This window comes from Macaca nemestrina, chromosome 16 (assembly GCF_043159975.1).
Source record: "Macaca nemestrina isolate mMacNem1 chromosome 16, mMacNem.hap1, whole genome shotgun sequence".
Classification (NCBI taxonomy): Eukaryota; Metazoa; Chordata; class Mammalia; order Primates; family Cercopithecidae; genus Macaca; species Macaca nemestrina.
The window spans coordinates 101,436,067-101,463,014 of NC_092140.1; the positions used below are offsets into that span (position 1 = coordinate 101,436,067).

General features: G+C 44.3%; 1 protein-coding gene across 9 annotated transcripts in view; it reads right to left on the reverse strand.

Annotated features, from left to right (window-relative positions):
- Nucleotides 1-26,948, reverse strand: part of LOC105490248 (spermatogenesis associated 13) — a 326,039-nt gene that overhangs the window by 60,399 nt on the left and 238,692 nt on the right. For 7 of the 9 annotated variants that reach the window (XM_071081540.1, XM_071081538.1, XM_071081539.1 and 4 more), the window contains 2 exons: nt 2,639-3,004; nt 613-757 (listed from right to left, as the gene is read on the reverse strand). In XM_071081540.1, coding sequence (XP_070937641.1) covers nt 613-757; nt 2,639-3,004 — 511 coding nt within the window. Of the gene's footprint in view, nt 1-612; nt 758-2,638; nt 3,005-6,544; nt 6,807-26,948 lie in introns of those variants that run through there. The other 2 variants (XM_011755684.2, XM_011755683.2) reach the window with 2 other exon arrangements.

Consider the following 26,948-nt stretch of genomic DNA (forward strand, 5'->3'; position numbering starts at 1 on the left):
AAAAAGATGGTGAAGACTTAACCCTCAGTGCCCATGAGTGTGACCTTATTTGGAAACAGTCTTGGTAGATAATTACATTAAGATGAGATCATTAAGTTGGGCCCACAAGCAGTAAGCCTGGTGTCTTTACAGAAAGGGGAGATCTGAACACAGACAGACACATGGGAGAATGCCATGTGAACATGAAGGCAGAGATGAGGCAATGCTCCTACGAGCCAAGGAACGCTGAGGGTGCCAGACGCAAGGAGAGCAGCCTGGAGCAGACCCTCCCTCACAGCCCCCAGAAGCAGTGGACCCTGCTGACACGTCGATCTCGAATTTCTAGCCTGGGTCTGGGTTCTTTAGGGATCTCTACATGCAGGAACGACATACACGGACACCACAGGAGGAGCAAACTTCTCAAACTTAAGAGCCACCAGCCTAGCACACAGAGCATCTACCCCAGACAGCAAATGATGCACTGTTCTCCTGAGATGAGCCGTCCTCGCTCCCAGACAAACGCGGCCTGGCCCGAGGGAGGCGCGGAGCTGCCGAACCTGCTGCCTCAGGTTAGCTGGAAACAGTCAGATGGGCCCGTGGCAGCTCTGAAAGGAAAGGGACTCTGAGACTCACTGTTGGATGCTCTCATCTGCCGCCGGCGTCCCACACGGTCCAACCCAATGGGGGTGCTCCGGGAGAACGTGAAGGGCCGGAACCGGGCCGACACAGCCTTGTAGGGTGGCACTTGGTGAGCAGGCATGGGCGGCCTGGAAGCTGGCTGCAAAAAGAAAGCAAAATCTCTGAGGAGGTGCCAGGAAGTGGCAGCTCCTGCAAGCACTTCACACGCATAGCTCTCTCACCTCGAAGCCACTCACAGACGTGAAATGGTTTCTCCAATCCTGCCACGAGTTGCAGGCTGCACCGAAGCCCGGTGGCAACTCGTGATGCTACAGTTTTTAACAACCCTGATCGGCTTACTGTCCTGCACCCTGCAGCCTCGTGTTTCATCTCACTTTTCTGCAACATGCCAACAGGTCCCACTAAGGAAAAAGAAGCTTCTGAGAAGAGGAAGGCACGTTTAGAAAGCAGGGGAGTTGTCACACAGACGCAGGGTCACTAAGGTAAGAAGATGATTTCCCGGGGTGGCCCTCTGGAGGAAGCCAGGGCAAGGCCACAACCCGGCCAGGGTGGCCAACTGTGATCCTCACATCCTTCTTCAGCCTCCTTCCTCCTTTACTCCTCCCTGCCGACACAGAGCCTGGCACAGATGAGCCTTCAGTAAGGATTTGTGGAGCTGAAGGCAAGCCTTGCCTCCCTAAACTCACACAGCAGTGGAGCTTCAGTTAAAAGAAGCGGCTTTCCATGTAGTTGCCCAGGTCTCTCTTACAATGCCCTTCTGGTTTTCCACAATAGCGATCCCTAAAACTATTAGTCAAAGGCCCCGTTGCTTCATGTGTTCCTTAGATTTCGTTTTTCCTCCTTTTGTTTATTACATGCGTATTCTGCTTACGTAATTCCTTAGGTTTTCTTACAATTTTCTCACCCAATTCCCTAAATTAGGCTATAGTACAGAAAATCACTTTTCACTTTCCTTTTGGCTGCGCTGAAGGGAAACCCTTTCTAAGGCTCTAGAGCATCCGGGACTGCTGTTCTGAGTTAAAACGCGTGACCACCTGCTTCAGTGCAGAATCATGTCCCAACAGCAGAGGGCCTTCGGACAAAAGATTCTGAAAATTTTCATGGTATTCTGCAACTTAATTTTTGAACCTTAAGAAACCAGTTCAATTTATTTAAGCAAGGGTTTTTGACTGCTTGTTATACACAAGGCATTGTGTGGGGCTTTACAGGAAAAATGTAAACATATACAATCCAGTACTAGTACTGTATAGGATTTCCCTTTTAAGATAATTTTATGGGTTACTTATGACATCAGCTACCAAGTTTTAAAAATGAAAGTGGGCATATATATTACTCATATGGTGTTCTGTGAATGTTTACCACGTCCAGGGTATTAGCCTTCCCAAATAAGTATATACTTCTCCAAGATAGAGTCTTCAATTAAATGTTTTGTATTTTCAAACTGCTCACTGGATACCCGGATAAATATTTGTTGAATTACTAAACTATAGTAAGAAACCAATACTAAGTGTTTAATCCATTGTCCAACTATTACTAGTTGCAAAGTTGCAACTCAAAATAAATAAATAAATAAAATGGTAGAAAACAAAATACTTTCTTATCTCCTAAAAAACTATTTCTTCTTTACATTTTATTTATTTCTTCTTTACATTTTATCTTTACATTTTAACAACGAACAATACTGTCTTTTTCAACAATTTCTTTCAGGAGTGTTACTGAATACGTCCTGCTACCTTTCCCTGGTTAGAATCTCAGGTTATTCAGAAATCAACAGCAAATGAGTCTTAAGTATTATTTGAGATCCCAGGAAAGAAAGATTAGCAAAAGGCATCCAAACATCAGACGGTTAGCTTGAATTCATGCATGTTTTCACACAGTCAGGAAGAAAAGGTGGTTAAGCATACGGTGCTGCCCTTGACAACGCGAGAGAAAAAGCAGATCCAGCTTAGTGTGCAGAGAGAACAGAGGCAGGAAGCTGGAGGGCCTCTGCTGGCTTGGGGAGGTGCACACCAGATCTTACTTGTGTCAGAAGACTGTCCAGTTCCTCGGTCTGGTTGGTCCCATACAAGCTGACCCCACCTATCACGGAAATGGGGCGTCTTCTCCGGGCTCCTTTGGGGCAGCCCACTGGAGCATTCTGGTCTTCAGGGCTGGCAGAAGTCAAGCTTGCCTGGGGGTCCTCGTTCACACGGTCTTCCTTCTGGGGGTCTGCAGCAACCGAGTCTTCAGGAATAGACAAACTGCGGCTGGCCAGCTGGCCGTAGTCAGAGAACGGCCGAGGCCTTGGCCGTCTCCCAGAGCCCCATCTCCTCCTGGGGGTTCTCTGTGCCTCTGTCCTTTCCTCATCCTGTGATGAACCTCGCCTCCATGGACCATCATGGAAGACCTTTCAAATGCGAACAAGTCAGGTGAGCTCAATATCCAGGAAGGTATTCAAAAAGAACAAGCCACACATTCCCTCTCACCGCCATAGCCCTGCCTCGGGTTTTCTCGATTTACTTGTTTATTAGAACAGCTATTTGTGTACTAGAACATGAAGACACAACTAAACCTTAATCAAAATAACCAAATCTATTATTATAGACTGATTCAATAGACTGATATTTCAATAACCATAATTGAAATAGTGGTTTGGTGACCAATGATGAGCTATGATAAAAGGCATTAAGAAAATCAGCACTGGGCCGGGCGCGGTGGCTCAAGCCTGTAATCCCAGCACTTTGGGAGGCTGAGACGGGCGGATCACGAGGTCAGGAGATCGAGACCATCCTGGCTAACACGGTGAAACCCCGTCTCTACTAAAAAATACAAAAAACTAGCCGGGCGAGGTGGCAGCGCCTGTAGTCCCAGCTACTCGGGAGGCTGAGGCAGGAGAATGGCGTAAACCCGGGAGGCGGAGCTTGCAGTGAGCCGAGATCGCGCCACTGCACTCCAGCCTGGGTGACAGAGCCAGACTCCGTCTCAAAAAAAAAAAAAAAAGAAAAGAAAATCAGCACTGGCCGGATGTGGTGGCTCATGTCTGTAATCCCAGCACTTTGGGAGGCCGTAGTGGGCAAATCACTTGAGGTCACAAGTTTGAGACCAGCTGGCCAACATGGTGAAACCCTATCTCTACTAAAATACAAAAACATTAGCCAGGTGTGTGGTGGCAAGTGCCTGTAATCCCAGCTACTTGGGAGGCTGAGGCAGGAGAGTCACTTGAACCTGGGAGGTGGAAGTTGCAGTGAGCTGAAACTGCACCTCTGCACTCCAGCCCGGGTGACAGAACGAGACTCTATCTCAAAAAAAAAAAAAAAAAAAGGGGTAGGTGCAGTGGCTCAGGCCTGTAATCCCAGCACTTTGGGAGGCCGAGAGGGGCAGATCAGGAGGTGAGGAGATCGAGACCATCCTGGCTAACACAGTGAAACTCCGTCTCTACTAAAAATACAAAAAATTAGCCGGGCGTGGCGGCGGCGCCTGTGGTCCCAGCTACTCGGGAGGCTGAGGCAGGAGAATGGCGGGAACCCGGGAGGCGGAGCTTGCAGTGAACCGAGATGGCGCCGCTCACTCCAGCCTGGGCGACAGAGCGAGAGTCCGTCTCAAAAAAAAAAAAAAAAAAAGAAGTGAATACGGAGCAAAGAGCAAAGAGCACAGTGTGGGGTTTATAGATACTCTACTCCAACCCCTCATTTTTCAAATCGGGAAAACTGGGACCTAAAGAAGTGACACGACTTGCCCAGGGCCACACAGCTAATCAGTGGCAACAAAGACACAGAACAACGGGCTTCGTGATTTATTTTCCACAAGTTTTCCTGCAAGGCCACGTCACCTCTGCTCAAAAGACAATCCCGTGCAGGTTCCAGCAACTTCCCTCTGCTGCTGTCCACAGATGGCTCCTGCCGGGGCTGCCACCTCTAACTCTGTCTCCACTGACGGCATCCAGAATAGCATACAAACGGTTGTGAGCTGAAGGCTTTAAGAGAGTAGGCTTTTTTCCCACTGAACTCTTGTTACCTGCCTAAAAGCAGAGCCTCTCAAAAGAACTGAACTGTCACAAATCCCCTCCTGGGAACTGACTGCAACCAGGGAAAAGAGGGGAACCCACACCCACACACTGTCACAAAACTCATGTATTTTCCTGAAAGCCTATTTATCTTTCCTAGAAGCCACTTGTTTTCCCATAAGTTCTCTTCTCCCCTCCTAGTAAGATGCCACACACAGCTTAAACTCTAACCACCTCCTGGAGTCACTTTTTTTTTTTTGAGATGGAGTCGCACTCTTGTCACCAGGCTGGAGTACAGTGTGATCTTGGCTCACTGCAACCTCCACCTCCCAGGTTCAAGCGATTATCCTGCCTCAGCCTCTTAAGTAGCTGGGATTACAGGCACGCACCACCACGCCCAGCTAATTTATATATATATATATTACTAGACATGGGGTTTCACCATGTTGGCCAGAATGGTCTTGAACTCCTGACCTCCTGATCCGCCCACCTCAGCCTCCCAAAGTACTGGGATTACAGGAGTGAGCCACCACACCCTGCCTGAGTCACATTTTTCTATGAACTGTCTCTCACACACAGACACCCGCATACACGCAGGCATGTGAATAAACATGTCTTTTCTTTTGCTAATCTGTCCTCTGCCAATTTAATTCACAGGCCTTCAGAACACAGTCAAAGAGTGTAGAGGAAATAGTTTTCCTCTTCAACATCGCTATAGGAAAATATGAGAGAAATCATGAAAAGGTTAATACTATTTTATCTATTACAAACGAAAAACACATTAAAGATAGCTTAAATTACCGAATGAAATGGCACAGACAACTTAAGTACACAGTGAGAATCAACCCAATGACATTACTGCCCCGCAATAAAAACGTTCAGGAACAACACGCTAGAAAAACAGAAGTACAAGAAGACCACAGGCAGGGAGCCGTCCACCTGCTCACAAACGGACGTGCAGTGCTTTGCTCTGTTCTGTTTTCAGTTAGTGTTTTGGGGTCTGGTTTGTTTCGGTTTTACACTTACGCAACACGCACCCTGCTTTCTCTCAGTCACGCCAAAAGCAAGGAACTGCTCCAGGCAGTGACAGATGCTGGGTACAGGCAGGTGAGCTCCAAGCAGGTCAGTAGACAGCGGGGGCAGGACTCGGGATCACTCCTTTAACACATCATGCCTCAGAGGCAGCACAGTAGAGCACACAAAACCAACTGCTGGCTGGTGTAAAGTGGCTCACACCTGTAATCCCAGCACTTTGGGAGGCTCAGGCAGGAGGATTGCTTGAGCCCAGGAGTTCGAGACCAGCCTGAGCAACACAGTGAAATGTCACCTCAAAATAAATACATAAATAAATAATAGCAGGGCGTGGTTGCATGTGCCTGTGGTCCCAGCTACTTGGGAGGCCGAGGAAGGAGGATTGCTTGAGCCCAGGAGATGGAGGCTGCAGCGAGCCATGATTGCACTACTGCACTGGGAGACAAAGCAAGACCCATTGTCAAAAAAAAAAAAAAAAAAAGAGAAACAACTGTAATTCTACGTTCAGTATTTATACAGTTCCAATGAAAATATAAAAGGAGAACACACTCCTTCCAAAAGGTAACACACATTCTAAAAATAGCAAAACTTAGTCAACAGGATAATACATACAATTGAAATGTCCATTTTACTCTCAGCAAAAGTACAAAGAGAAAGAGAGGGGAAAACTCTCAGATTTAAGCTGACATTCAAACATTGATTCTTAGCCAAAAGATGGTTAAATTCCTTATGAAACAAATTTGAACTTTGATGGATATGCTAAAATTGAATCTTTTTTTTTTTTTTTAAAGCAAAGTTTATGTACTTCTGAACTACTACCAGGTTCATTCCAGGAAATGTAGTCTGGTTGTGATTCTACTTGGAACTGTGGACACACACACTATCAAACTTCTCCGGCAAGTGAGAGCCTACCTCAGAGTCTGGCACGGGCTGCCAGGGCCCATGGATGCACCAAAGAAACAGGCGGCTGGGCATAGCCACGTCCTCCGAAGAGTCTTTCTTGACTTTAAAACACCATCATGAAGAGCTACCCTCTTCCACGGCCATGCCAGAGCTCTGCCCCAGTCCAGACAATCCAGCCAGAGCCCTACCAGCTCCAAAACAGGCAGTTCACACCCCAGTCATAAACTTCTGTAAACAGACTTTCCAGTGGAATTACTGCCCTTGTAACTCTTGCTTCTCTGCATATATTTTGTTATTATTATTTTTGAGACGGAGTCTCGCTCTGTCGCCCAGACTGGAGTGCAGGGGCGCAATCTCGGCTCACTGCAAGCTCTGCCTCCCGGGTTCACGCCACTCTCCTGCCTCAGCCTCCCCAGCAGCTGGGACTACAGGTGCCTGCCAGCACGCCCGGCTAATTTTTTTTTTTTTTTTGTACTTTTAGTAGAGACGGGGTTTCACTGTGTTAGCCAGGATGGTCTTGATCTCCTGACGTGATTCGTCTGCCTCGGCCTCCCAAAGTGCTGGGATTACAGGCATGAGCCACCGCGCCCGGCCATATATTTTATTTTATTTATTTATTTTGCAACAGTGTCACTCTGTTGCCCAGGCAGCAGCACAATCACAGCTCACTGCAGCCTCCACCTCCTGGGCTCAGGTGACCCTCCCATGTCAGCTGCTCAGGTAGCTGGGACTATAGGTGCGCACCACCGCATCAGTTCATCTGTTTATTTTTTGTAGAAACAGGGATTCACCATGTTGCCCAGGCTGGTCTCAGACTCCTGGGCTCAAGTAATTCACTTGCCTTTGCCTCCCCAAAGGGCTGCGATTACAGGTGAGAGCCACCGTGCCTGGCCTCTCCGCATATATTTTAAAGTGTTTTACTTATTATTACATGTTTTCTTCCTGTAAGATTTCATATTTTACTTTGCGAAACTAAAAAGCCAATATAGGCTTTGTTACCTCCAGTGAGACACTTTAAAACATTTTCTTGAAACGACAGTGAAAACAAATTATTAACCAGACGAAAAATGAAAGATTCAGACAAAATAACTTGATTTCTCTTATATCCATTCAGAGGCCTAACCTAAAGGCCTAACCTAAAGGAAGTATAGTCAAACAGCAAGTATTCCAGTACCTGTGAGATTTTATTTAGAGACTGGGTCTTTGCAGATGGAATAAAGTTAAAATCAGGTCCCCCCGGGTTAGGTGGGCTGCAATGCAATGGCTGGTGTCCTTATGACGCAGATGGAAATTTGGACACAGACAAACATGAAAGGGAGAAAGCCACGGGAGGACGGAGGCAGAGACTGGAGTGATGCATCCACAGGCCAGGGGCACCAGGGAAGGCGAGCTGCCACTGCAGGCTGGACGAGGCTAAAAAGAAGCCTCCTTCGCACCTTGGAGTGATTGTGGACTTGTCAACACTTTGATCTCAAACCTCCGGCCTCCAGAACGGTGAGAGAACAGAGGTGCACTGTTTTAGGCCACCTAGGTTGTGGTGATTTGTTAGAGTAACCCTAGGAAACTCATACAGCAAGGTAATTCAGAAGAAAACTAAAGCACAGGGACTCTGGGCATACCAAAGGTTTTTTTGGAGATGATATAAATACAATAAACGGACTCCCCAGTTTTCTCCTAGGGTACCAGCATCCTGGCTACCACGAGAATTCACATACAGGGGTCGAGGTGAGATGGAAAACACCTCAGCAGTGGATGCCACAGAGGACCACAGTGAACGCTGCAATTTCTGAATGCCTATGAGGTGCCAGACCTATGCCAGGCATACATGCTACCTTGCTTAATCTTCTCAGGTACCCTGTGAGGCAGGTACTGTTCACAGAATTTTACTGATTAAGACACCAGGGCTGAAATAGATGAAATGATTTGCTCACATTAATAGAGCCAGAAAAGGGAAGGGCTTATGTTACAACCCAGTCTGTCTGACTTCAAAACCTCCGTCTCTCCTCTGTAAGGCCTGCATACGTAGCATGTACTTTTACAGGAGGAAAATAGAGCTTTGCAGGTTTTCCTTCCCTTAGATGTAGAACTGCTGGAGGGAGGGGAGAGAGAATGGCAATTATCAGAGGCTCTGGTAACATGTGCCCTGGGCAATCTGGTAAAACCTACAGACCCCAGAATGACACGTTCACATGCATAAAAGAAAATGAGAGAGGACTGTAAAGTAAGACGATTTAAAAGAGCTGTAATGTGGTAACATATGTCAGGTATGAATTAAGAGGATGGGTGTGAGGTAGTGATTCTGAAGTATTGATGAGTGATGTCAATATATTTCAAGACATGAGAAAAACCTGTTGTATAATGTGAGAAAGGTCTGTAATTAGACAATATCACCAATATCTAAAATTCCTGGGTTAGATAACAACACTTAAGAGTATCTAGGGCATCAGTCTTGTGCTCCAATTCTTAAAAAACGAAAATTTAGGCCTTACAACTTATAAAGTCAAAAAAGTAGCATCTCACTATCCCAGAACTATATCTCATTACCCAACGTCCCTTAAATGAAAATTAATGTGTCATAACCAAAAATACCCTGCACAGGCCTGTTTTTATGTGTTGCAACCATCTGTCCCAGGATTTTAAGTGGGTAAGGGGAACGCATAGGATCCCAGATGAATTGCCATATTTTGAGGAGCTGAAAGCAGGAACAAGGAAATATTTACATATGCAGAAAGAGGTAAGTTTGAGCCTTAATGACATTTTTTCTTGTGGGAGGGGGTAGTATTTTTAACACCAAAGGAATAACATGTTACATTCACTTAGAAATCAGATTTTCAAATTGCTTTCCCATCTAACTATGATTATATTTTCCAAGAAGCAAAGAAGACATAATTACCCCCATTTTAAGATGAGAAGACAATGGATTTACTGAAAGATAAGAGCAAGCGAGATAGTTCAGGAACTTTTTAATTTCATCTTTGGAAGACCAGCACTAAACAGGACCCCACCATTAACAGCAGTAGGTAAGAAAGATGCCAAATGGCTTTATGGGTTATAGCAAAAACCCTTAGCAGCAATTGATGCTGCTCCCCAAAAGCCTTCACGAGCGTATCACACACGCAGTCTGCACTGCTGGCTTCTGCCCTGTGTATTTCTCTGGGCTATTTCTCCATTCATCCGTGTGTGTAGACACAGTCACGTGCATGCATCTGGCTAGGACTCTTCCGTGCTGGTTCCTCCCACAGTCCCGACCTTCACTTCTTTCCAACGTTCTCTTTCTCTCTCCTTGCCTAGGCCCTCTTCCCCTAACTGTCGTGTATGTGAACCAAGAGTCGATTTTGTTTCATGGAATAAATCATATTAGGTTTCCTATCCTTAATTTTTATAACAATGAGGTGGAATTTTCTTTTCTTTTTTCCTTTTTTTTTTTTTGAGACAGTCTCACTCTGTCACTCAGATTGGAGTAAGTAGCACGATCTCGGCTCACTGCAGCCTTGAACTCCCAGGCTCAAGTGATCCTCCCACCTTGGCTTCCCGAGTAGCTGAGACTACAGGCATGCACCACCAGGCCCAGCTAATTTTTAAGTTTCTGTAGAGACAGGGGTCTCACTATGTGGCTCACGCTGGTCTCAAACTCCTGGGCTCAGGCAATCCTCCCGCTTCGGCCTCTCAAAGTGCTGGGATTACAGGAGTGAGCTGCCATGCCTGGCCTGCTGGAATAATCTTTCTGTCTAAGCTGCCTTTGGCTTTCGTAGCCCTCAATGGGGTGTGTGTGTTGCAGGGGAAGTGAATTATCCCGGCACGCGGGGAGGTGCCCCATAAACGGGGCCTGCCACCAGGCGGGCTTCCTGGTCCTCCACCCCCTGGCTCTTTCCACCGGTCCAGGCATGGCTCCGTGCATCACTCAGGCAGGCTGAGGAACAACCACCGCGAGGGGAGGCGCTCCTGTGAGAGCCCAGTTACCCATGCAAAGTGGAGGACAGGAGGGATGGCCTCTGACCCACTTCAAAACTAAGTAAATGGCAAAACGCTCTGCATTGCACTGAGTGACGCCGTCTCACGAATGTGCCTGTTCAAGGTGGCTCTGCTGCACCCCTCACAGTTTCCGCTACTTTAGGGACCATCTTGGGAAGGGGAAGACAGGGTTATTCAGTTGTCCCTTCTTTCCTCAGGCCTGGCTCTTAGGACAGGGCCTGGGCCAGAGACAGACCAGACACGATACTGGAAGCAGAAACATTTACTGGGTTACTCTTTCTGTGGCCTGTAGGTAAAAATAAATAATAACTCTGGGCTACATTCTTACAAATGTGCTGCATTTTTTTTACTAGGATGTTAGGTTTTAACCTGTAAGAATCTTCAGTGGTTGGTGGAATTCTGACAGCAAATGAAGCACAAGTGACTAAGCTAAACTTTTCTAATTACTACGGAATGGGGTTACGTGCAAGTCAGTAATCGTGACATCATTTAAAGAGTCTCCCAACAACAACAACAACAAAAATAAGCAACTATTATAACCCAGAAAACTGTGGCCTTGTCCCTTGGATTCAGGAAACAGTTTGGTCATTTGTTAAACATTTTCAAACAATGAATGTTTATCTCCCTCGAAGTAGGAGAGGAGCATGGTGGTGATAGTAGATACTTCAATTGTCCTTGAATGTGTTACATGGATGATAAAAGATGCTGAAAACAAAGCTGGTGACCCTACGGCCTTGTATCGAACCTGTTTTATAGACTGATATGGTAGTTTATTTAAAAATGCAAATATACGGAAGTTCATGGAGAACACTTACTTTGATACTATGAGCCCAGTTCCACGAGCATAAAAAACACTAGTACTTAAGAAAAATGTAATCACTAGTGAAGTCTTAGAATACAAGATGGAGAAATCAGTGTAGCTGAACTCCTCTTCAATTTAAAGAAAGGAAGGAACTCCATATGACAGTGACAAACTCCATCCCAGCCCCTGTGATCATGTCCTGCGCCCCTCACCTCACCTGCCTCCCTCACTCACATCACAGACACGTGTCACCACCCTCACCCCAAAACCATCACTCCCAGGCTGATGGTTTTCCCCCTTAGCCTCAATAATAATTATTCAAGGGAGTTCTGTTTTTTAGGCTCAAGTACAACATCCAGACCATCCTGCCATCTCAAAATCAATAGTAACAGGATGCTGAAACTGACATCCAGGTGGAGAAAACAAACTGGTAGGTTGCATTTTTTTTTTTTTTTTTTAAAGACAGGGTCTCACTCTGTCATCAGGCTGCAGTGCAGTGGCACAATTACGGCTCACTGCAGCCTCAACCTTCAGGGCTCAAGTGATCCTTCTGCTTGGCTAATTTTTGTATTTTTAGCAGAGATAGGGTTTTGCCATGCTGGTCAGGCTGGTCTTGAACTCTTGAGCTCAAGCGATCCACCTGCTTCAGACTCCCAAAGTGCTGAGATTACAGGTGTGAGACACCATACCTGGCCATAGGTTGCAATTTTATGCCTGGACTAATTAAGAGTAAAGAGACAGTTTAAAGCCATCATATTATGAAATAAATGCACATAATTACCACATCTTAAAACATGTTTCATCTCTGAAATACATGCTAAAGAATATAGAGGTCTACTTTCAAACTTGTTATTTTCAATGAGTGAAAAAACACGATTTTATAAAAATGAACTTACTTTCCTCTTTGGAAATTAAACGTATTGACTGAGGAGGACTTAGTATTTCAAGAGTAATAACCACATTTTAGCTCTGAATATGTTAGCAACCTGTTGTCTTTCTCTTTTTTGGGGGGGAGCGGGGGGCAAGGTCTCTATCTGACACCCAGGCTGGAGTGCAGTGGCGCAATCTCAGCTCACTGCAGCCCCCACCTCCTAGGCTCAGGTGATCCTCCTACCTCAGCCTCCCGAGTAGGTGGGACTAGAGGTACGCACCACCACGCCTGGCTAATTTTTCTATTTTTAGCAGAGACAGAGTTTTGCCATGTTGCCCAGGCTGGTCTTAAACTCCTGGTTTCAAGGGATCCACTCACCTCAGCCTCCCAAAGTGTTGGGATTACAGGTGTGAGCCATCATACCCAGACTGTTGTTTATCTTTCTTTATAATTTCATACTCTCCTGTCCCTGGCCTCCATCCCATGATATAAATAAACTTACTTTCATTTAATTACTGATTGAGGACCACTAAGTATTTCAAAATCAGTGACCATGTTTCAGATAACGGAGTCAGCCATCCTGTCCCTATCTCCTCCATCATCTCCTGAAATCCTGCGCCACTCTACAAACAAATTAGTTGCAATTTTCCTCCCCCCATTCTCAACAATCCTGTTCTGAAGCTGTCTTACTTAGTCTCAGATACATGAGGAACAAGGTAATGGGTCCTTGCCAACAATAAGCTTTTATACTTTTATTAATTATACACGATTGGATCACACCTGCTTTAAACTCGTAAGAGTCCAGGGCCTTCCTGACCAGGTAAACATCCACCTCTGATGTGCTGTGCACCACAGACACTCGGGCCACGTGGACTCTCTGCACAGAGGAGCCATCACAAAGGAAAGGCAAGATCGCAAGGAGCACCCGTAGTGCTTCTTTTTTATTTTCACTGAGGAATACAAGAATCTAATGTGTTCTGCTGCCAAATATTTCCAGTAGGTTTAATTCAAAACTTGGCAGTTAAAGAATTACAGGTGAAAAATTTATACCACAAAGAGTAAAAATGCAAAGCCAAATGTACAAGGTATCCTCACGGTAAACATGTGAAAAGCATATAATATACATTAAACAGTGAGGCTGTAATCCTTTGCCTGGTCACAAACTGTAAACAAGGCTTCAGCCACCTGTCCCCTACCTGTGGCATTGACCTACTAAACATGGCACCGCTCTGGCCCTGGAGTCACCCTGCAGTCCAAGGTGGCTTTCTTTCCTGTATCACCCAGTGAACTCCCAAAACAAATGGCCAGAAAACGGACTGAAGCACCTTAGCAGAGCCAGCCCATCCCAACCAGCCAAAACATTCCCACTAAAACATCGAGGAGAGGCTGGGGACAGCGGCTCACACCTGTAATCCCAGTACTCTGGGAGGCCGAGGTGGGCGAATCACTTGAGGTCAGGAGTTCGAGACCAGCCTGGCCAACATGGCGAAACCCTGTCCCCACTAAAAATGTAAAAACTAGCCGGGAATGGTGGTGCACACCTGTAATCCCAGCTGCTCAAGAGGCACAAGAATCGCTTGAACCCGGGAGGCGAAGATTGCAGTGAGCTGAGATTATGCCACTGCACTCCAGTCTGGGAGACAGAGCAAGACTCTGTCTCCAAAAAAAAAAAAAAAAAAAAAAAAGTCAGTGAGAAGAACTGGTTTGGGCTGGAACTTGTGCAGCAGGAAGTGACCCAAGTTCAGAGGTAAGAATGGTACACATGGAGTCACAAGAGAAAGTGGGACGTAAATTTATCGACCATGATACCAGCATTTGAAACATGCCCTTAACCTACAGTACATCATTTAATTTTGCATGTGTGGTAAAAAATATATATATTTTATATATTTAATATATTGTATATTATATACATTTAATATATTATACATACTATATATTTACATACTATATATTTAATATATTATATATTTACATTCTATATATTTAATATATTATATATAATATATATTATATAAACATATGTTTATATATTATATATTTATATATATAAACAAAATATATATATATAAAATGTCTACTATTTTGACTACTTTTTAAAAATTGTAACATGGGGGTCTGGTTATGTTGCCCAGGCTAGTCTCAGACTCTTGGCCTCAAGTGATCTGCCCATCTTGGCTTCCTGAGTAGCTTGAGATTACAGGTATGTGTCCCTGCACCCAGCTCCATTTTAATTATTGTTAGGTGTATGAGTCAGTGGGATTAAGTACATTCACACTGTTATGTAATTATCACCACCATCCATCTCCAGAACTTTTTCATCTCTCCCAAATGTATCTCTGTATCCATTAAATACTCTCTTCCCCCTCAACTCCTGGCAATGACTACTCTACTTTCTGTCTCTATGAATTTGACTACTCTACGGATCTCCTATGAGTGGAATCATACAGTATTTATTGTTTTGTGATTGCCTGATTTCACTTAGCATAATGTCCTCAAGGTTCAGCTACACTGTAGCATGTTTTATTTTGTTTTGTTTTGAGATGGAGTCTTACTCTGTCGCCAGTGCTTGGAGTGCAGTGGTGTGATCTCGGCTCACTGCAACCTCTGTCTCCTGGGTTCAAGAGATTTCCTGCCTCAGCCTCTGCCTCCCAAGTAGCTGGGACTACAGGCACCTACCATTACGCCCAGCTAATTTTTTGTATTTTTAGTAGAAACGGGGTTTCACCACGTTGGCCAGGCTGGTCTCGATCTCCTGACCTCATGATTCACCAGCCTCAACCTCCAACAAGTGCTGGGATTACAGACGTGAGCCACCATGCCCAGCCTGCAGCATGTTTGCTAAGGCGTAAATGATATTCCACCGTGTGTGTACGCACTATGCTTTTTATCCATTTGTCCATCAGCGGACACTCGGGCTGTTTCCTTGTTTTGCCTCTTATGAACAGTGCTGCTGTGAACACGGGTGTCTACATACCTGCCTGAGTCCTGCTTTCAATTCTCTTAGGCATATACCCAGAAATGGAACTGCTGGATCAGACAGTAATTCTACGCTTAACTTTGGAGGAATCAGCACACTGTTTCTCACAGTGGCTGTACCATCATTTTATACTCCCACCAGCAGCACACAAGGGTTCCAATTTCTCCATATCTTTGTGAACACTTGTTTTTTTTTTATAGTAGCCACTCTTAATGGGTGTGAAGTGGTATCTAACATAGTTTAAATTTGCATTTCCCTAATGATTAGTGACACTGAAGATGTTTTCATATACTTTATCATTTGCATATATATACATATACACACACACACACATATATATGTATGTATTTTTTTTTTTTCAGATGGAGTGTCTGTCACCCAGGCTGGGGTGCAGTGGTGCAATCTTGGCTCACTGCAACCTCCGCCGCCTGGGTTCAAGCGATTCTCCTGCCTCAGCAGCCTCCCTGAGTAGCTGGGACTACAGGTGCACACCACCACGCCCAGCTAATTTTTTTTGTATTTTTAGTAGAGACAAGGTTTCACCATGTTGTCCAGGCTGGTCTTGAACTCCTGACCTCAGGTGATCCACCTGCCTCACCTGCATATCTTCTTTAGAGAAATGTCTATTCAAGTCCTTTGCCCATTTTTTAAATGGGGCTGTGTTTTTTGTTGTTGTTGAAGATATCATTTAATTTAAAAGCTCTCTGAAGTAGATGCATTTAATTCTATTTTACAGATAAGAAAGATTAAGCGATTCCTCAAGAGATGAGGAGGCTAGTAAATGGTGAGAAAGTCTGCATACCACATCGCAAAGCCGATGCTGATTCTAGGCCTCCTTCCCCATTTGGAGACCGAGCTACAGGCCCGGCCCCACCCCTCACTAGTTATGTGACAGTCCTTGAACTTTTCCAAGCCTCAGTTTACTCATCTGTTAAAGCAAATACAAAAATCACCTATGTCACAGGTGGCTGGGAAAATCGAATGCAACAGTGTTGCACAATGGAACTTTGTTCACTGAAAAGGCATCATATCAATCTGTTATTATTGATATTCTTATTTTCAAGAAACAGTTACTTTGTAAAATCCTAAATGAGTTGGTAAAAATTCCAGTTCTCAGTAGCGGATGGAGCAATTGCTAGACTTACACTCCTTAACATATTTCAGACCAAATTCTTCATTTGATTTGAGACAGGGTTTCACTCTGTCACCCAGGCTGGAGTGACGTGGTGCAACCACAACTCACCGTGGCCTCAATCTCCCAGGCTCAAGCAATCCTACCACCGTGGCCTCCTGAGTAGCTGGGACCACAGGCGTGCACCACCACCCTGGCTAACTTTATTTTTGTTAGAGACAAGGTCTCACTATGCTGTCCAGGCTGGTCTCAAGCTCCTGAGTTCAAGTGATCCAGCCTTGACCTCCCAAAGTTCTGGGATTTTAGGTACGAGCCACCACGTCAGCCAGACAAATTCTTCATTGCACCACTTCTTGCTTGAAAAGTTTTTATTTCATTTTTTGCCAGAGGGAATTTTTGTCTGTAGAAACATACATTCAAGTTATAATACCGTTCAATTTAAAGAAAAGATTAAAAGCAATCTTTCTCTTTTCCTGGCTTGCCTCCCTGGCTTAAACCACAGCACCACTCTATTCCGAAGTACAGGACACTTTATACCTAGAGGAGCCTCAGCCTGGACAGCCAGTCTCAAAGTTTGCGCTGACAAAAGTCGTTTTCCCGAGTTGATTGCTGATAGTCCAAATTGTTGGGTCTAAACCTCAGGGACTCTAATTCAGTAGCTTTGGGTGAGGCTCAGAAATCTGTAGCTTTGGTTTGTACCTCAGGGCGGGGTCTCTGCTCTGGCTATAACTTAGAAGTATATTATTTGCAAAGTTTAACTGGTCTGTACTGAAATGTCTGACCAAAGGAAGTAATTTTAATTATAACAATGATTTATGTTATAAAAGCTACTATTTACCGGATTTACCGTGTTCCAAGGCACTGTGGTAAGTACCTTACGTGCATTATTTCATTTAATTCTGGCAGTACTATTATCCCAATTTTTAAAGAAGTTGAGGCTTAAGTAGGTCAACTGTCTTTCTTAAGAACACACTGCTAGTTAGCAATAAAACTAGGACAGACCTCAGCAGAACAAGGCCCAACTACTTTACACCATCCAGCTTCCTGATCACTCAAGTTGGGAATGGCTAGCTGGCAGCCATGTGGATCCTGGTATCCTAGAAAGTTACTAGATCAGTGCAGGGCAGCAAGCAGCTGTGAATGCTATATCCTCTCCAACCCACAGGACCCCTCTCTCTACTCTCACACCAGCTGACTCCCTGAAGTCTGTCCCAGAGTATTGCAAATGGTGGTTTTGTCCCCAGACTGTCGGAAGTACAAGAAACAGGTAATGTTCAGTTTATACAGTGACTTGCGGCAATGGGTACTCCGACCCCCACCAACAAAACCTATGTCATTCCTTCTAATCATCACCATCACGGCAGACACAACTAAATCAATTGGTGTCACCAAGCCAGGTTGAAAGCAATTCCACCCTGGGTGCTCTTTGATGTTAATTGTTATAGAGAGGTTCAAGAAGAGAAATATAGAAGAGGAGAAAAACATACACTGAAATCAGTTTCTTGGTCATCAAGCTAAAATTCTCCGTCTGGAGGATATGGAAATGTACCTTTCTGTACTGAGTACTTCAGTAAGGCCTAATTACACCCTCCTATCCACAAATTAAAACGAGGTGCTAATTAAGAAAACACTGAAGAATATACCATGATATTGGTTCCCATCATAGCTTAAACTTCAGGAAGCTTAACACACATAGCATTAATACGATGCAGTACATCCTGACAGGTTGATTGCAAGTGGTTATTGTGGTAATTTCTATAAAAGCTGGCATTTAGTCTCTTGTGCAGGTATGGGGTATGATTCTGTCTCCCTCCCCCCTTATTTTTAACGAGAAAATCCTATTTAATGGCATTTCACTAGAGAAACTATTCTAGAAATGAGCCACTGGAAAGTTCAAAACTACAGGTATACGATAATTTTATTTAGATTCTGCATTTGTAGAAATAATCTTATCAGTGTTTTTTTCTTTTAAGTGTATGAAGCTCTGTAGCCTGTCAGCAGTGCTGCGTGAGACTCGGGATTCTGTAGCTTTGGCCTGCATCAGGGGGTCTTCACTCTGGCTACAACTTCAGAAGTACACAGTTTGCAAGTTTTAACTAGTTTGTACTGAAATGCGTGACTCAAATGTTGAGCACCATTTCAGAAATACTTTGAAACTTTCCACTGAAAAACAGGTAATAAGGAGCATAAACATTTTCAGAGCAAACGGAAACTTCTTTTTTTACAAACTGACTTAGAAAATGACTCAATTGTTAAAGTAAAAAGCTACTTTCACATTTCGACTCATGATCTGAATTTCTATGATTTAGTATTTCTGCAGGAGATCCTTTTTCTCTTTCATATTTTTCTCCAGCAAAAAGAAACAAAACAAGCTAAAAACATTCTGGGAAAAACTGAACATAAACTAGCACCAAGATGACTCACAGAAGGCACACGGATTCTCTTCACATCACACTAAAAAGCCCCCTGTCAGAGAAGATGGCTGCTGTGTGTCTACCCTAGGCATACTATTTAGGAAATATCATAAAACACTAGCTGTCACAGCAGGGCAGATGTCCCTATAACAACATGTTCAATTCATTAGAAAAATATTTTTTGAAAGCACACATAATATCATATTTAAAAATATTTCCAACTCTAATTTTGTGATTCAAATTCTTGAACGTTTTTGTCAGAGAGAAATGAATGAGAACCCAGAGGAACATGGAAACTTACATTCTCTGTAGTACAAAGAGCACAGGCAGCTGAATAAAACGGAGGCTCGATAACCAGATGTTCATACATTAAAAAATGAATCTTCCTATTACACACAAGAACAACTAAACATGGTGCAGATACCTAAATGTAAGAGCTAAAATGATAAAACTTTCAGAAAATAACACAGGAGAAAATCTTTGTAATCTTAGAGTTCTTAGATCTACAGAAAACTACAAAAATTTGGTAACTGAATTTTCATCAAAACTAGACTTTGACTCTTTAAAAAATATTATAAAATTGGGCTGAGAGAGGTGGCTCATGCCTGCAATCCCAGCACTTTGGGAGGCCAAGGCAGGCAGACCGCTTGAGCTCAAGAGTTCGAGCCCAGCCCGGGCAGCATGGCAAAACAATACAATTAACCAGGCATGGTGGTGTGTGTCTGTAGTCCCAGTTACTGGGTTGGGGTGGTGCTGAGGCAGGAGGATTGCTTGACCTTGGGAGGCTGAGGCTGCAGCAAGCTGTGACTGCACCATTGTACTCCAGCCTGGGCAAGAGAGTGAGACCCTGTCTCAAAAAAGAAAAGTATTAAAAAATTTAAAAGACAAGCCAGATTGTGAGAAAATACTTGCAATTCGTATTAATTTGATGTGTCAACTTGATTGGGTGCAAGAATCCCCAGAAAGCTGATAAAGCATTATTTCTGGGTGTGTTTGCGAGGGTGTTTCCAGAAAAGACTGGCGTTGGAATCAGTCATCAGTAGAGTAAGTAAAGAAGATTTGCCCTCAAGGATGTGGGTAGACATCTACAATCCCTTGAGGGGTCAAATAGGACCAAAAGGCCAGGCATCCCCTCCTCTCCTGGCAGACATCCACCTTCTCCTGCCCAGGAACACCAAATCTCCTGGTTCTTGGGCCTTCGGACTCCATGACTCACACCAGCACTCCACCGCACCACCTTGTCCTCGGGTTTCCAGGCTCACGCTGAACTACACGTCCGGCTTCCTGGTTCTCCAGGCTGCAGATGGCAGATCTTGGTATTTGGCCTTAGTCGCACCAGCTGATTTTCATATATCCTATTGGTTCTCGTCCTCTAGAGAACCCTGAATAATCATATTATCTGATAAAGGACAGGTAGCCAGGAAATATAAAGAAACCTTAACTGCTCAATAAGAGGATGACAAAGAATGCAATGAAATGATGAGCAAAAGATCTGAATGGGCACTTCGCTAAATCAGATCACGTGAATGGCTAATAACCCCACGAAACGATGTTCAACATCATTAGTCATTAGGGAAATGCTAATGAAAGCTAAAATGAAATACCACTCTGCACCCACTGGAATAGCTAGAATACTGACAATCCCAAGTACTGGCAAGGATGAGGAGAAACTGGAACCCTTACATGGTGCTGCTGAGAATCTAAAATGGTGCAGTCATTTTGGAAAGCAGCTTGGCAGCTGCTCAGACAGTTTAACACAGAGTTGTCCAGGACCTAGCAATTCCACCCCTAGGCATCCACCCAAGAGAAAGGAAGCATATTTCCACCCAAGGACTTGTATGTAAGTATTCACAGCAGCATTACTCGTAAGAGTGAAAAGGCAGAAACAACCCGTCTCCATCGACAAATGAATGGATAACAAAGTACGGTCTAGAGAGCCACGCACTGGAATATTATGCAGCCTTAACAAGGAAGGAAGCACCGATCATGCTCCGTGGACAAACCTTGAAAACAAGGTTCTGCTCAGTGAAAGAAGCCGGTCACAAAAGACCACATATTACAGGATTCTATTTCTATGAAACGTCCAGAAAAGTAAAATCATAGACACAAAACACAGATCCGAGGCAGGGGCTAGGAACAGAAAGTGACTGTAAACGGCACAAGGCTTCTTTCTGGGGTGGTGAAAATGTGTTAAAATTAGTCTGTGGTCAGACTGGATTAAGAAAATGTGGCACATATACACCATGGAATACCATGCAGCCATAAAAAAGGATGAGTTCGTGTCCTTTGTAGGGATGTGGATGAAGCTGGAAACCATCATTCTCAGCAAACTATCGCAAGAACAGAAAACCAAACACCGCATGTTCTCGCTCGTAGGTGGGAATTGAACAATGAGAACACTTGGACACAGGAAGGGGGACATCACACACCGGGGCCTGTTGTGGGGAGTGGGGAGGGAGGAGGGATAGCATCAGGAGATATACCTAATGTAAATGACAAGTTAATGGGTGCAGCACACCAACATGGCACATGTATACATATGTAACAAACCTGCACGTTGTGCACATGTACCCTAGAACTTAAAGTATAATAATAATAATAATAATAATGAAATGAATCCAAAAAAAAAAAAAAAAAGGAAAAAAAATTAGTCTGTGGTGATGGCTGCAGAGCTCCATAAACATATAAAAATCACCAAATTGTTTGCTTAGTAAAAGGTGTAGACACAAAGCCCATCAGCTGTGGCCTGGTCTTGGGTGGGAGCAGGGACTGACTGTAAAAGGCGTGGGGAAGCCTTCTGAGGGGAGCCAAGTGTTCTTTAGCTGGACGGTGGTGGTGGCTGCATACTCTACATTTTCCAAAAACCATCAAACCGCATACCTACAACCGGGGAGTTGATGTTGTGCAAATTAGAGTTCTCTACAGAGCTGGTCTGATTAACCTCAGCCACGGAACGTCCCTCTGTGTCCCTGCTCTGACAATGTCACTGGCTTTCCACCACTTACAGGGTAAAGTCCAAATTCACAGCTGTAAGCGAGGCTCTTCCTAATGATGTCCGGACCTACCTGCTTAACCTTACCTCCCTCCTCTCCACCCAGCCACCCTGTACAGAAGTTCTGCAAGCCATCTGCAGCTCCCTGACCAAACAGATGCATCACTTTGCTAGAAACTCATATGCAAAGCCCTGTGCTAAGTCCACACATCACCTCAGCTAATCTTCACAACAGTCCTATGTGGTCAGGATGCTCATCACCCACAGTTTACAGGTGAGGAAAATGAGATTTAGAAAAGGTCGAGAACTAGTAAGCAGCAGAGCTGAGCTCAGGAGTGGGCATCCACCTCCTGTTCCACACTCCTCCCGCCAGCCTGGAAGTCCAGTGCCCTTCTGCAACTGCTGCCCGAAGCGCTAAAGACCCCACTCCACTGTCCCCAGTTCTGCCACTTTCCAGCCTGGGTTCTTAATTCTGCCGCCTTTGGGGCTCCTGTGGCACTTAGTGCATTCGCATGAGGAGCCCTTCCCACTACGTCATAATGACCTGCACACATTCCTGTCACCAGCTGGACTCCGAACCCATTAGAGCACAGACAGCGTCTTTTTGTTGCAACCTCTTCTGTTCACATTGCAGGTGTTGAGTGGTGAGGCACATGACGATTCCTTGTGCAATGCTTGAATTCTGCTAAATGATTCCATCTGAACTTGGATTATTCCTTTGTATCAAACCACGTTACATTACTTCCTGCTCTCTCCAATCACAGAATATCTCTGCACACATGTGCAACCTACTGTACACCTCAGTGAAATGCCCCTGTCCTCTCTATAATCATCTGTAGAAATCCTCCTTCTTCAGATCAGATTCAGTCACCCTTATGAAGCCTTCCTTGATTTGGTACATGGGTGAGCACTGCAAGTCCTCTGAAACCCATAGCATTTTGCTTTTACCACTTTTATGGAATTTAAGCCATCAAGTTCTCCTATGTTTTAGGTGTATCTGGGCACAGGTACAACCTCCTTGGCATCACCACATTCCCTATAGAGTCATACCTAACTGGTCTCTTATATCTGACATGTGTTCAACAAATTTGGTTGGGTACGTGGTTGCATTAAAATATACATGTTGGATTATGCAGGAAATTAACTCTTATGCTTTTTTTTTTAAGTAGCATGATGTCAAATTAACTGTTTGAAGAATTTCTCCATCCCCTGTAAGATTGTAACAGTGTTATACTGAAAAAGAGCTCTGTAAAGAACCTACCTGAACGTCCCTGTCTTAAAAAGCCATGCCAATCTAGGATGGAAAAACCATCTAAGCAGCAATAACCACACAGTGGCAGTCAGTGTCAAAGGGTGGGCTAAGTGTTTAACATCCATAATTTCATTGGCTCTTACCATCCCCAGGGGCAGATGAAGTTACTCCGTATCCTACCCTTGAGAAGACCCGTGCCAGGAGAAGTTCAACAGTTTGCCCCGGTTGCCAGGGATCTTTTAATAAGAGAGCCAGGGTCCCAACTCAACTAGTAACATGTGCCAGGAGACTGCAGCTTACCAGAGCTCCCTGGAGAGGGGTCCAACTGGTTGTCATTTAAGAGTTTTTTCCATGGTATATTTAGCACTACATGAAACACTCACTCTGCTGCCTGACTTTCCATTCACTAAGGAAGCGGTTTCTCCTTGTGAGCTGGTAGGAGAAGCAGCATGAACGCTCCAAACTCCTAGGCAACACCTTCAAAAGGCAAAGGGCAGCACTGTCAACAAGTAAATGTAACCTGTAACTTAGAACAGGTCACAAGCTTAAGGACTTGTTCAACAAACCGCTGCTCTTAAAGCTGACCACTAGGTGGCAGGAGCGTAGCATGCTTTGTAAATTAAAGCGGCAGGACATTTTCCCAGCTCTTTTTCACAGCAATACACACACAATCTTGTTAAACTGCTTAAAAGTTTTCAACGATTATTTTGTTATTTTTAGGGTAGTATGATATAAATAAGTGGTTCGAAATAGAAATTATTCTCCCCATCGAAAAGTACAATATTTTAAATAACACCATAATATATTTACAACCTTTTCATATTCAATAACACAGTTTAAATTTGCTTTAATCCTGTAAGTAGAACCATACACTGTTAATGAGCTGAATAAACAAATATACTGTATATTGAAATATAGTAAAGACCGAAATTTAATTTTGTAATGCTATAAAATAGACAAAAACTGCTTTTAACTCATGAAGGTTGGAATCCTTGCGTTTCACACTTTTTCTATTTGTTTCCCTTAGTTTGTATTTTGTTTCTCAAAGCCAAAATAAAAAAGGTTTCAGGTTCTACTTCACAAGCACTTCTCTATAAGTAACACCGAACATTCTCAATGTGTAAGATGCAATGTATAAGTTATGGGTAAAGCCATAACTGTACTTTCTCTTTTTGACATATATGTTAAGAGTACAGGCTGAGTGCAGTGGCTCACGCCTATAATCCCAGCACTTTGGGAGACCCAGGCAGGCGAAACACGAGGTCAGGAGATTGAGACCATCCTGACTAACATGGTGAAACCCTGCCTCTACTAAAAAAATAGAAAAAATCAGCCGGGCATGGTGGCAGGCACCTGTAGTCCCAGCTACTCGGGAGGCTGAGGCAGGAGAATGGTGTGAACCTGGGAGGCAGAGCTTGCAGTGAGCCGAGATCGCTCCACTGCACTCCAGCCTGAGCGACAGAGTAAGACTCTGTCTCAAAAAAAAAAAAAAAAAAAAAAAAAAAAAAAAAAAAAAAAAAGAGTACGAGAGAGGTGAAACCCTAGCTCTACAAAAAATACAAAAAAATTAGTTGGGCATGGTGGCGAGTGCCTGTAATCCTAGCTACTGGGGAGGCTGAGGCAGGAGAATCACTTGAACCTGGCAGATGGAGGTTGCAGTGAGCTGGGATGCACCACTGCACTCCAGTCTGGCGACAGAGTGAGTGAAACTCCGCCTTGAGAAAATAAATAAAAGTACAAGAGGAAGCTTTATGTGCTATGTAAGAATTTTGAGGCTGGGCGTGGTGGCTCACGTCTATAATCCCAGCACTTTTGAAGAATGAGGTGAGTGAATCACTTGAGGCCAGGAGCTTGAGACCAGCCTGACCAACATGGCAAAACCCTGTCTCTACTAAAAATACAAAAATTAACCAGGCATGTTAGTACATGTTTGTAATCTCAGCTACTTGGGAGGCCGAGAAGTGAGAATTGCTTAAACTCAGGAGGCGAAGGTTGCAGTGAGCCGAGATCACACCACTGCAGCACTCCAGCCTGGGTAACTGAATGAGACTCTGTCTCAAAAAAAAAAAAAAAAAAAAAAAAAAAAGAATTTTGAAGAAATGAATGCAACTGAAAAATGTGATAATATCTGGAGGCAAATCTGTAGAATTATCAACATGTGTGCACCTTTAATAAATTGAATTTCAACATAATTGTTCTGCTTTCTATCTTTGGTGATCTTCTGTGGGTAGAAATTAAATTTGATATAACTAAGAATAGCAAATATACATATAAAACCATAAAATGGTCAAAATCACCCTGGCAAGTAACTACACACTAGTTCACACATATTCACTTAACAGGTTCTCAGGAATAAAATATTTCAATGATTTTTTAAAAAATAATTTTGTCAAGCAGAATATAAAATCGAATCTTTAACATAAAAAACCCTCCAGACATATACAAATCCTTTTTTAGTGAGGGGAGGTTCCCAACTACGAGGGGGGCAGGCAGGCTGTTTAGTGGAAGGAATGTTACCCTTCATCTCACCCAGGAATGAGTGAAGTTTGGTCAGTTGTACAAACTGGAGTCGGCAGAACTGGAATTCCTTCCTAAATCTGGCAACTACTCCTGTGTCCTTACCACTGCTCCACAGGCTCAAATATGCGAATGAACAGACAGTTCTCAATATTCAAGACCTCTCAACTAAACTGGTGAGCTCTCCACAGGAATCTCGGGTAACAGACAAAGTGCAGTCTCACTTCTCTGGCTGCCCAGGGAACCTCCAGACTAATCTCGATCTGAAAGCACTCTGTAAAAGTCCTACTTTCTAGGTCTTTCTACAAAGGTTCTACTAACCAGGTCTGTCTGTATAGCAATGGTCAAGATGGACAGTGCAGAGGCGGTCCTGGCTTCTGAGTTTGCAAACTTGGCTATGCAATCATTTATCTGTAGGCACTAAGACAAAACTGAGGTCCTCCCCAGGGATGGGTGGGAAGGAGCATTTGCTAGGAGATTATTCTCTACAGCAAGCACCAATCTATACCTGCAAATCAATCTAGAAATGTCTGTGAAGAATAATCTGCAACATATACACATGAATGCATTTCCCCATCTTCCAGCTATGTAAGGTAATATTACTGAGTGCTTTATAAAGTGAAAATTATAAAGCTGTCCGGATGTTCGACAGAATATGAAAAAACCTGCTGTTGTAACCTTGACAGCTATTAGCTGAGTCAATTCATGAGGTGCTTATGATCTACTCTAAAATACGTACAATCATTCAAAAGTTGACAGGTACCAAACTGCATGTTCCTAATTAATTCCCAGGAAATTAAACAGACCTAGTGATGGTGGTGGGAGGTGGACAGGTACCTAGGTGGGAAGAGGTGGGTCCCCAGTGAAATCCCACCTTCAAGCCAGGGACAGCCTGAAGCCTCAGGGCACAGATGCCAGTTCCAGGTGAAGTCAGCGACCTGGAGTGAGAGCTTCCTTGATGCCTTTCAACCAATCAAGTGCTGCTTTTCCAGGCCTACCCATGGACCAGTCGGCATGCACTTCCTCCATTCTGAGCCCGTAAGATCCCCAGACTCAGCCACTCACTGGGACTACCTGCCTGCAGAGAGGAGCAACCCACTCCAGGTTTCCTATCCGCTGAGAGCTGTTCGGTCACCCAATAAAGCTCTTTTCAGCCTTGCTCATCCTCCATTTGTCCGCATAACTTCATTTTTCCTGGATGTGGGACCTGCCCAACAGTGGGAGCCAAAGGGGCTGTAACACTTTCCTGGATGGCTCGCCGAGCTGCAGGTGGGAGTTAAAGGGGCTGTAACACATTCCTCGCCAGCTCACCGAGCTACAGGTGGTCACATGCTCCTGGACTGCAGGTGTGAAGAGTGGCAACCCTTCTGGGGACCCAAACCTTGGGATTCCCTCAACCAAAGCTGTAACACTATAATCCTCCCACTTTCCACCAGCACCAGGCAGCTGCCACATGCAAAAGGAAGGGTGGGGCTAGACCA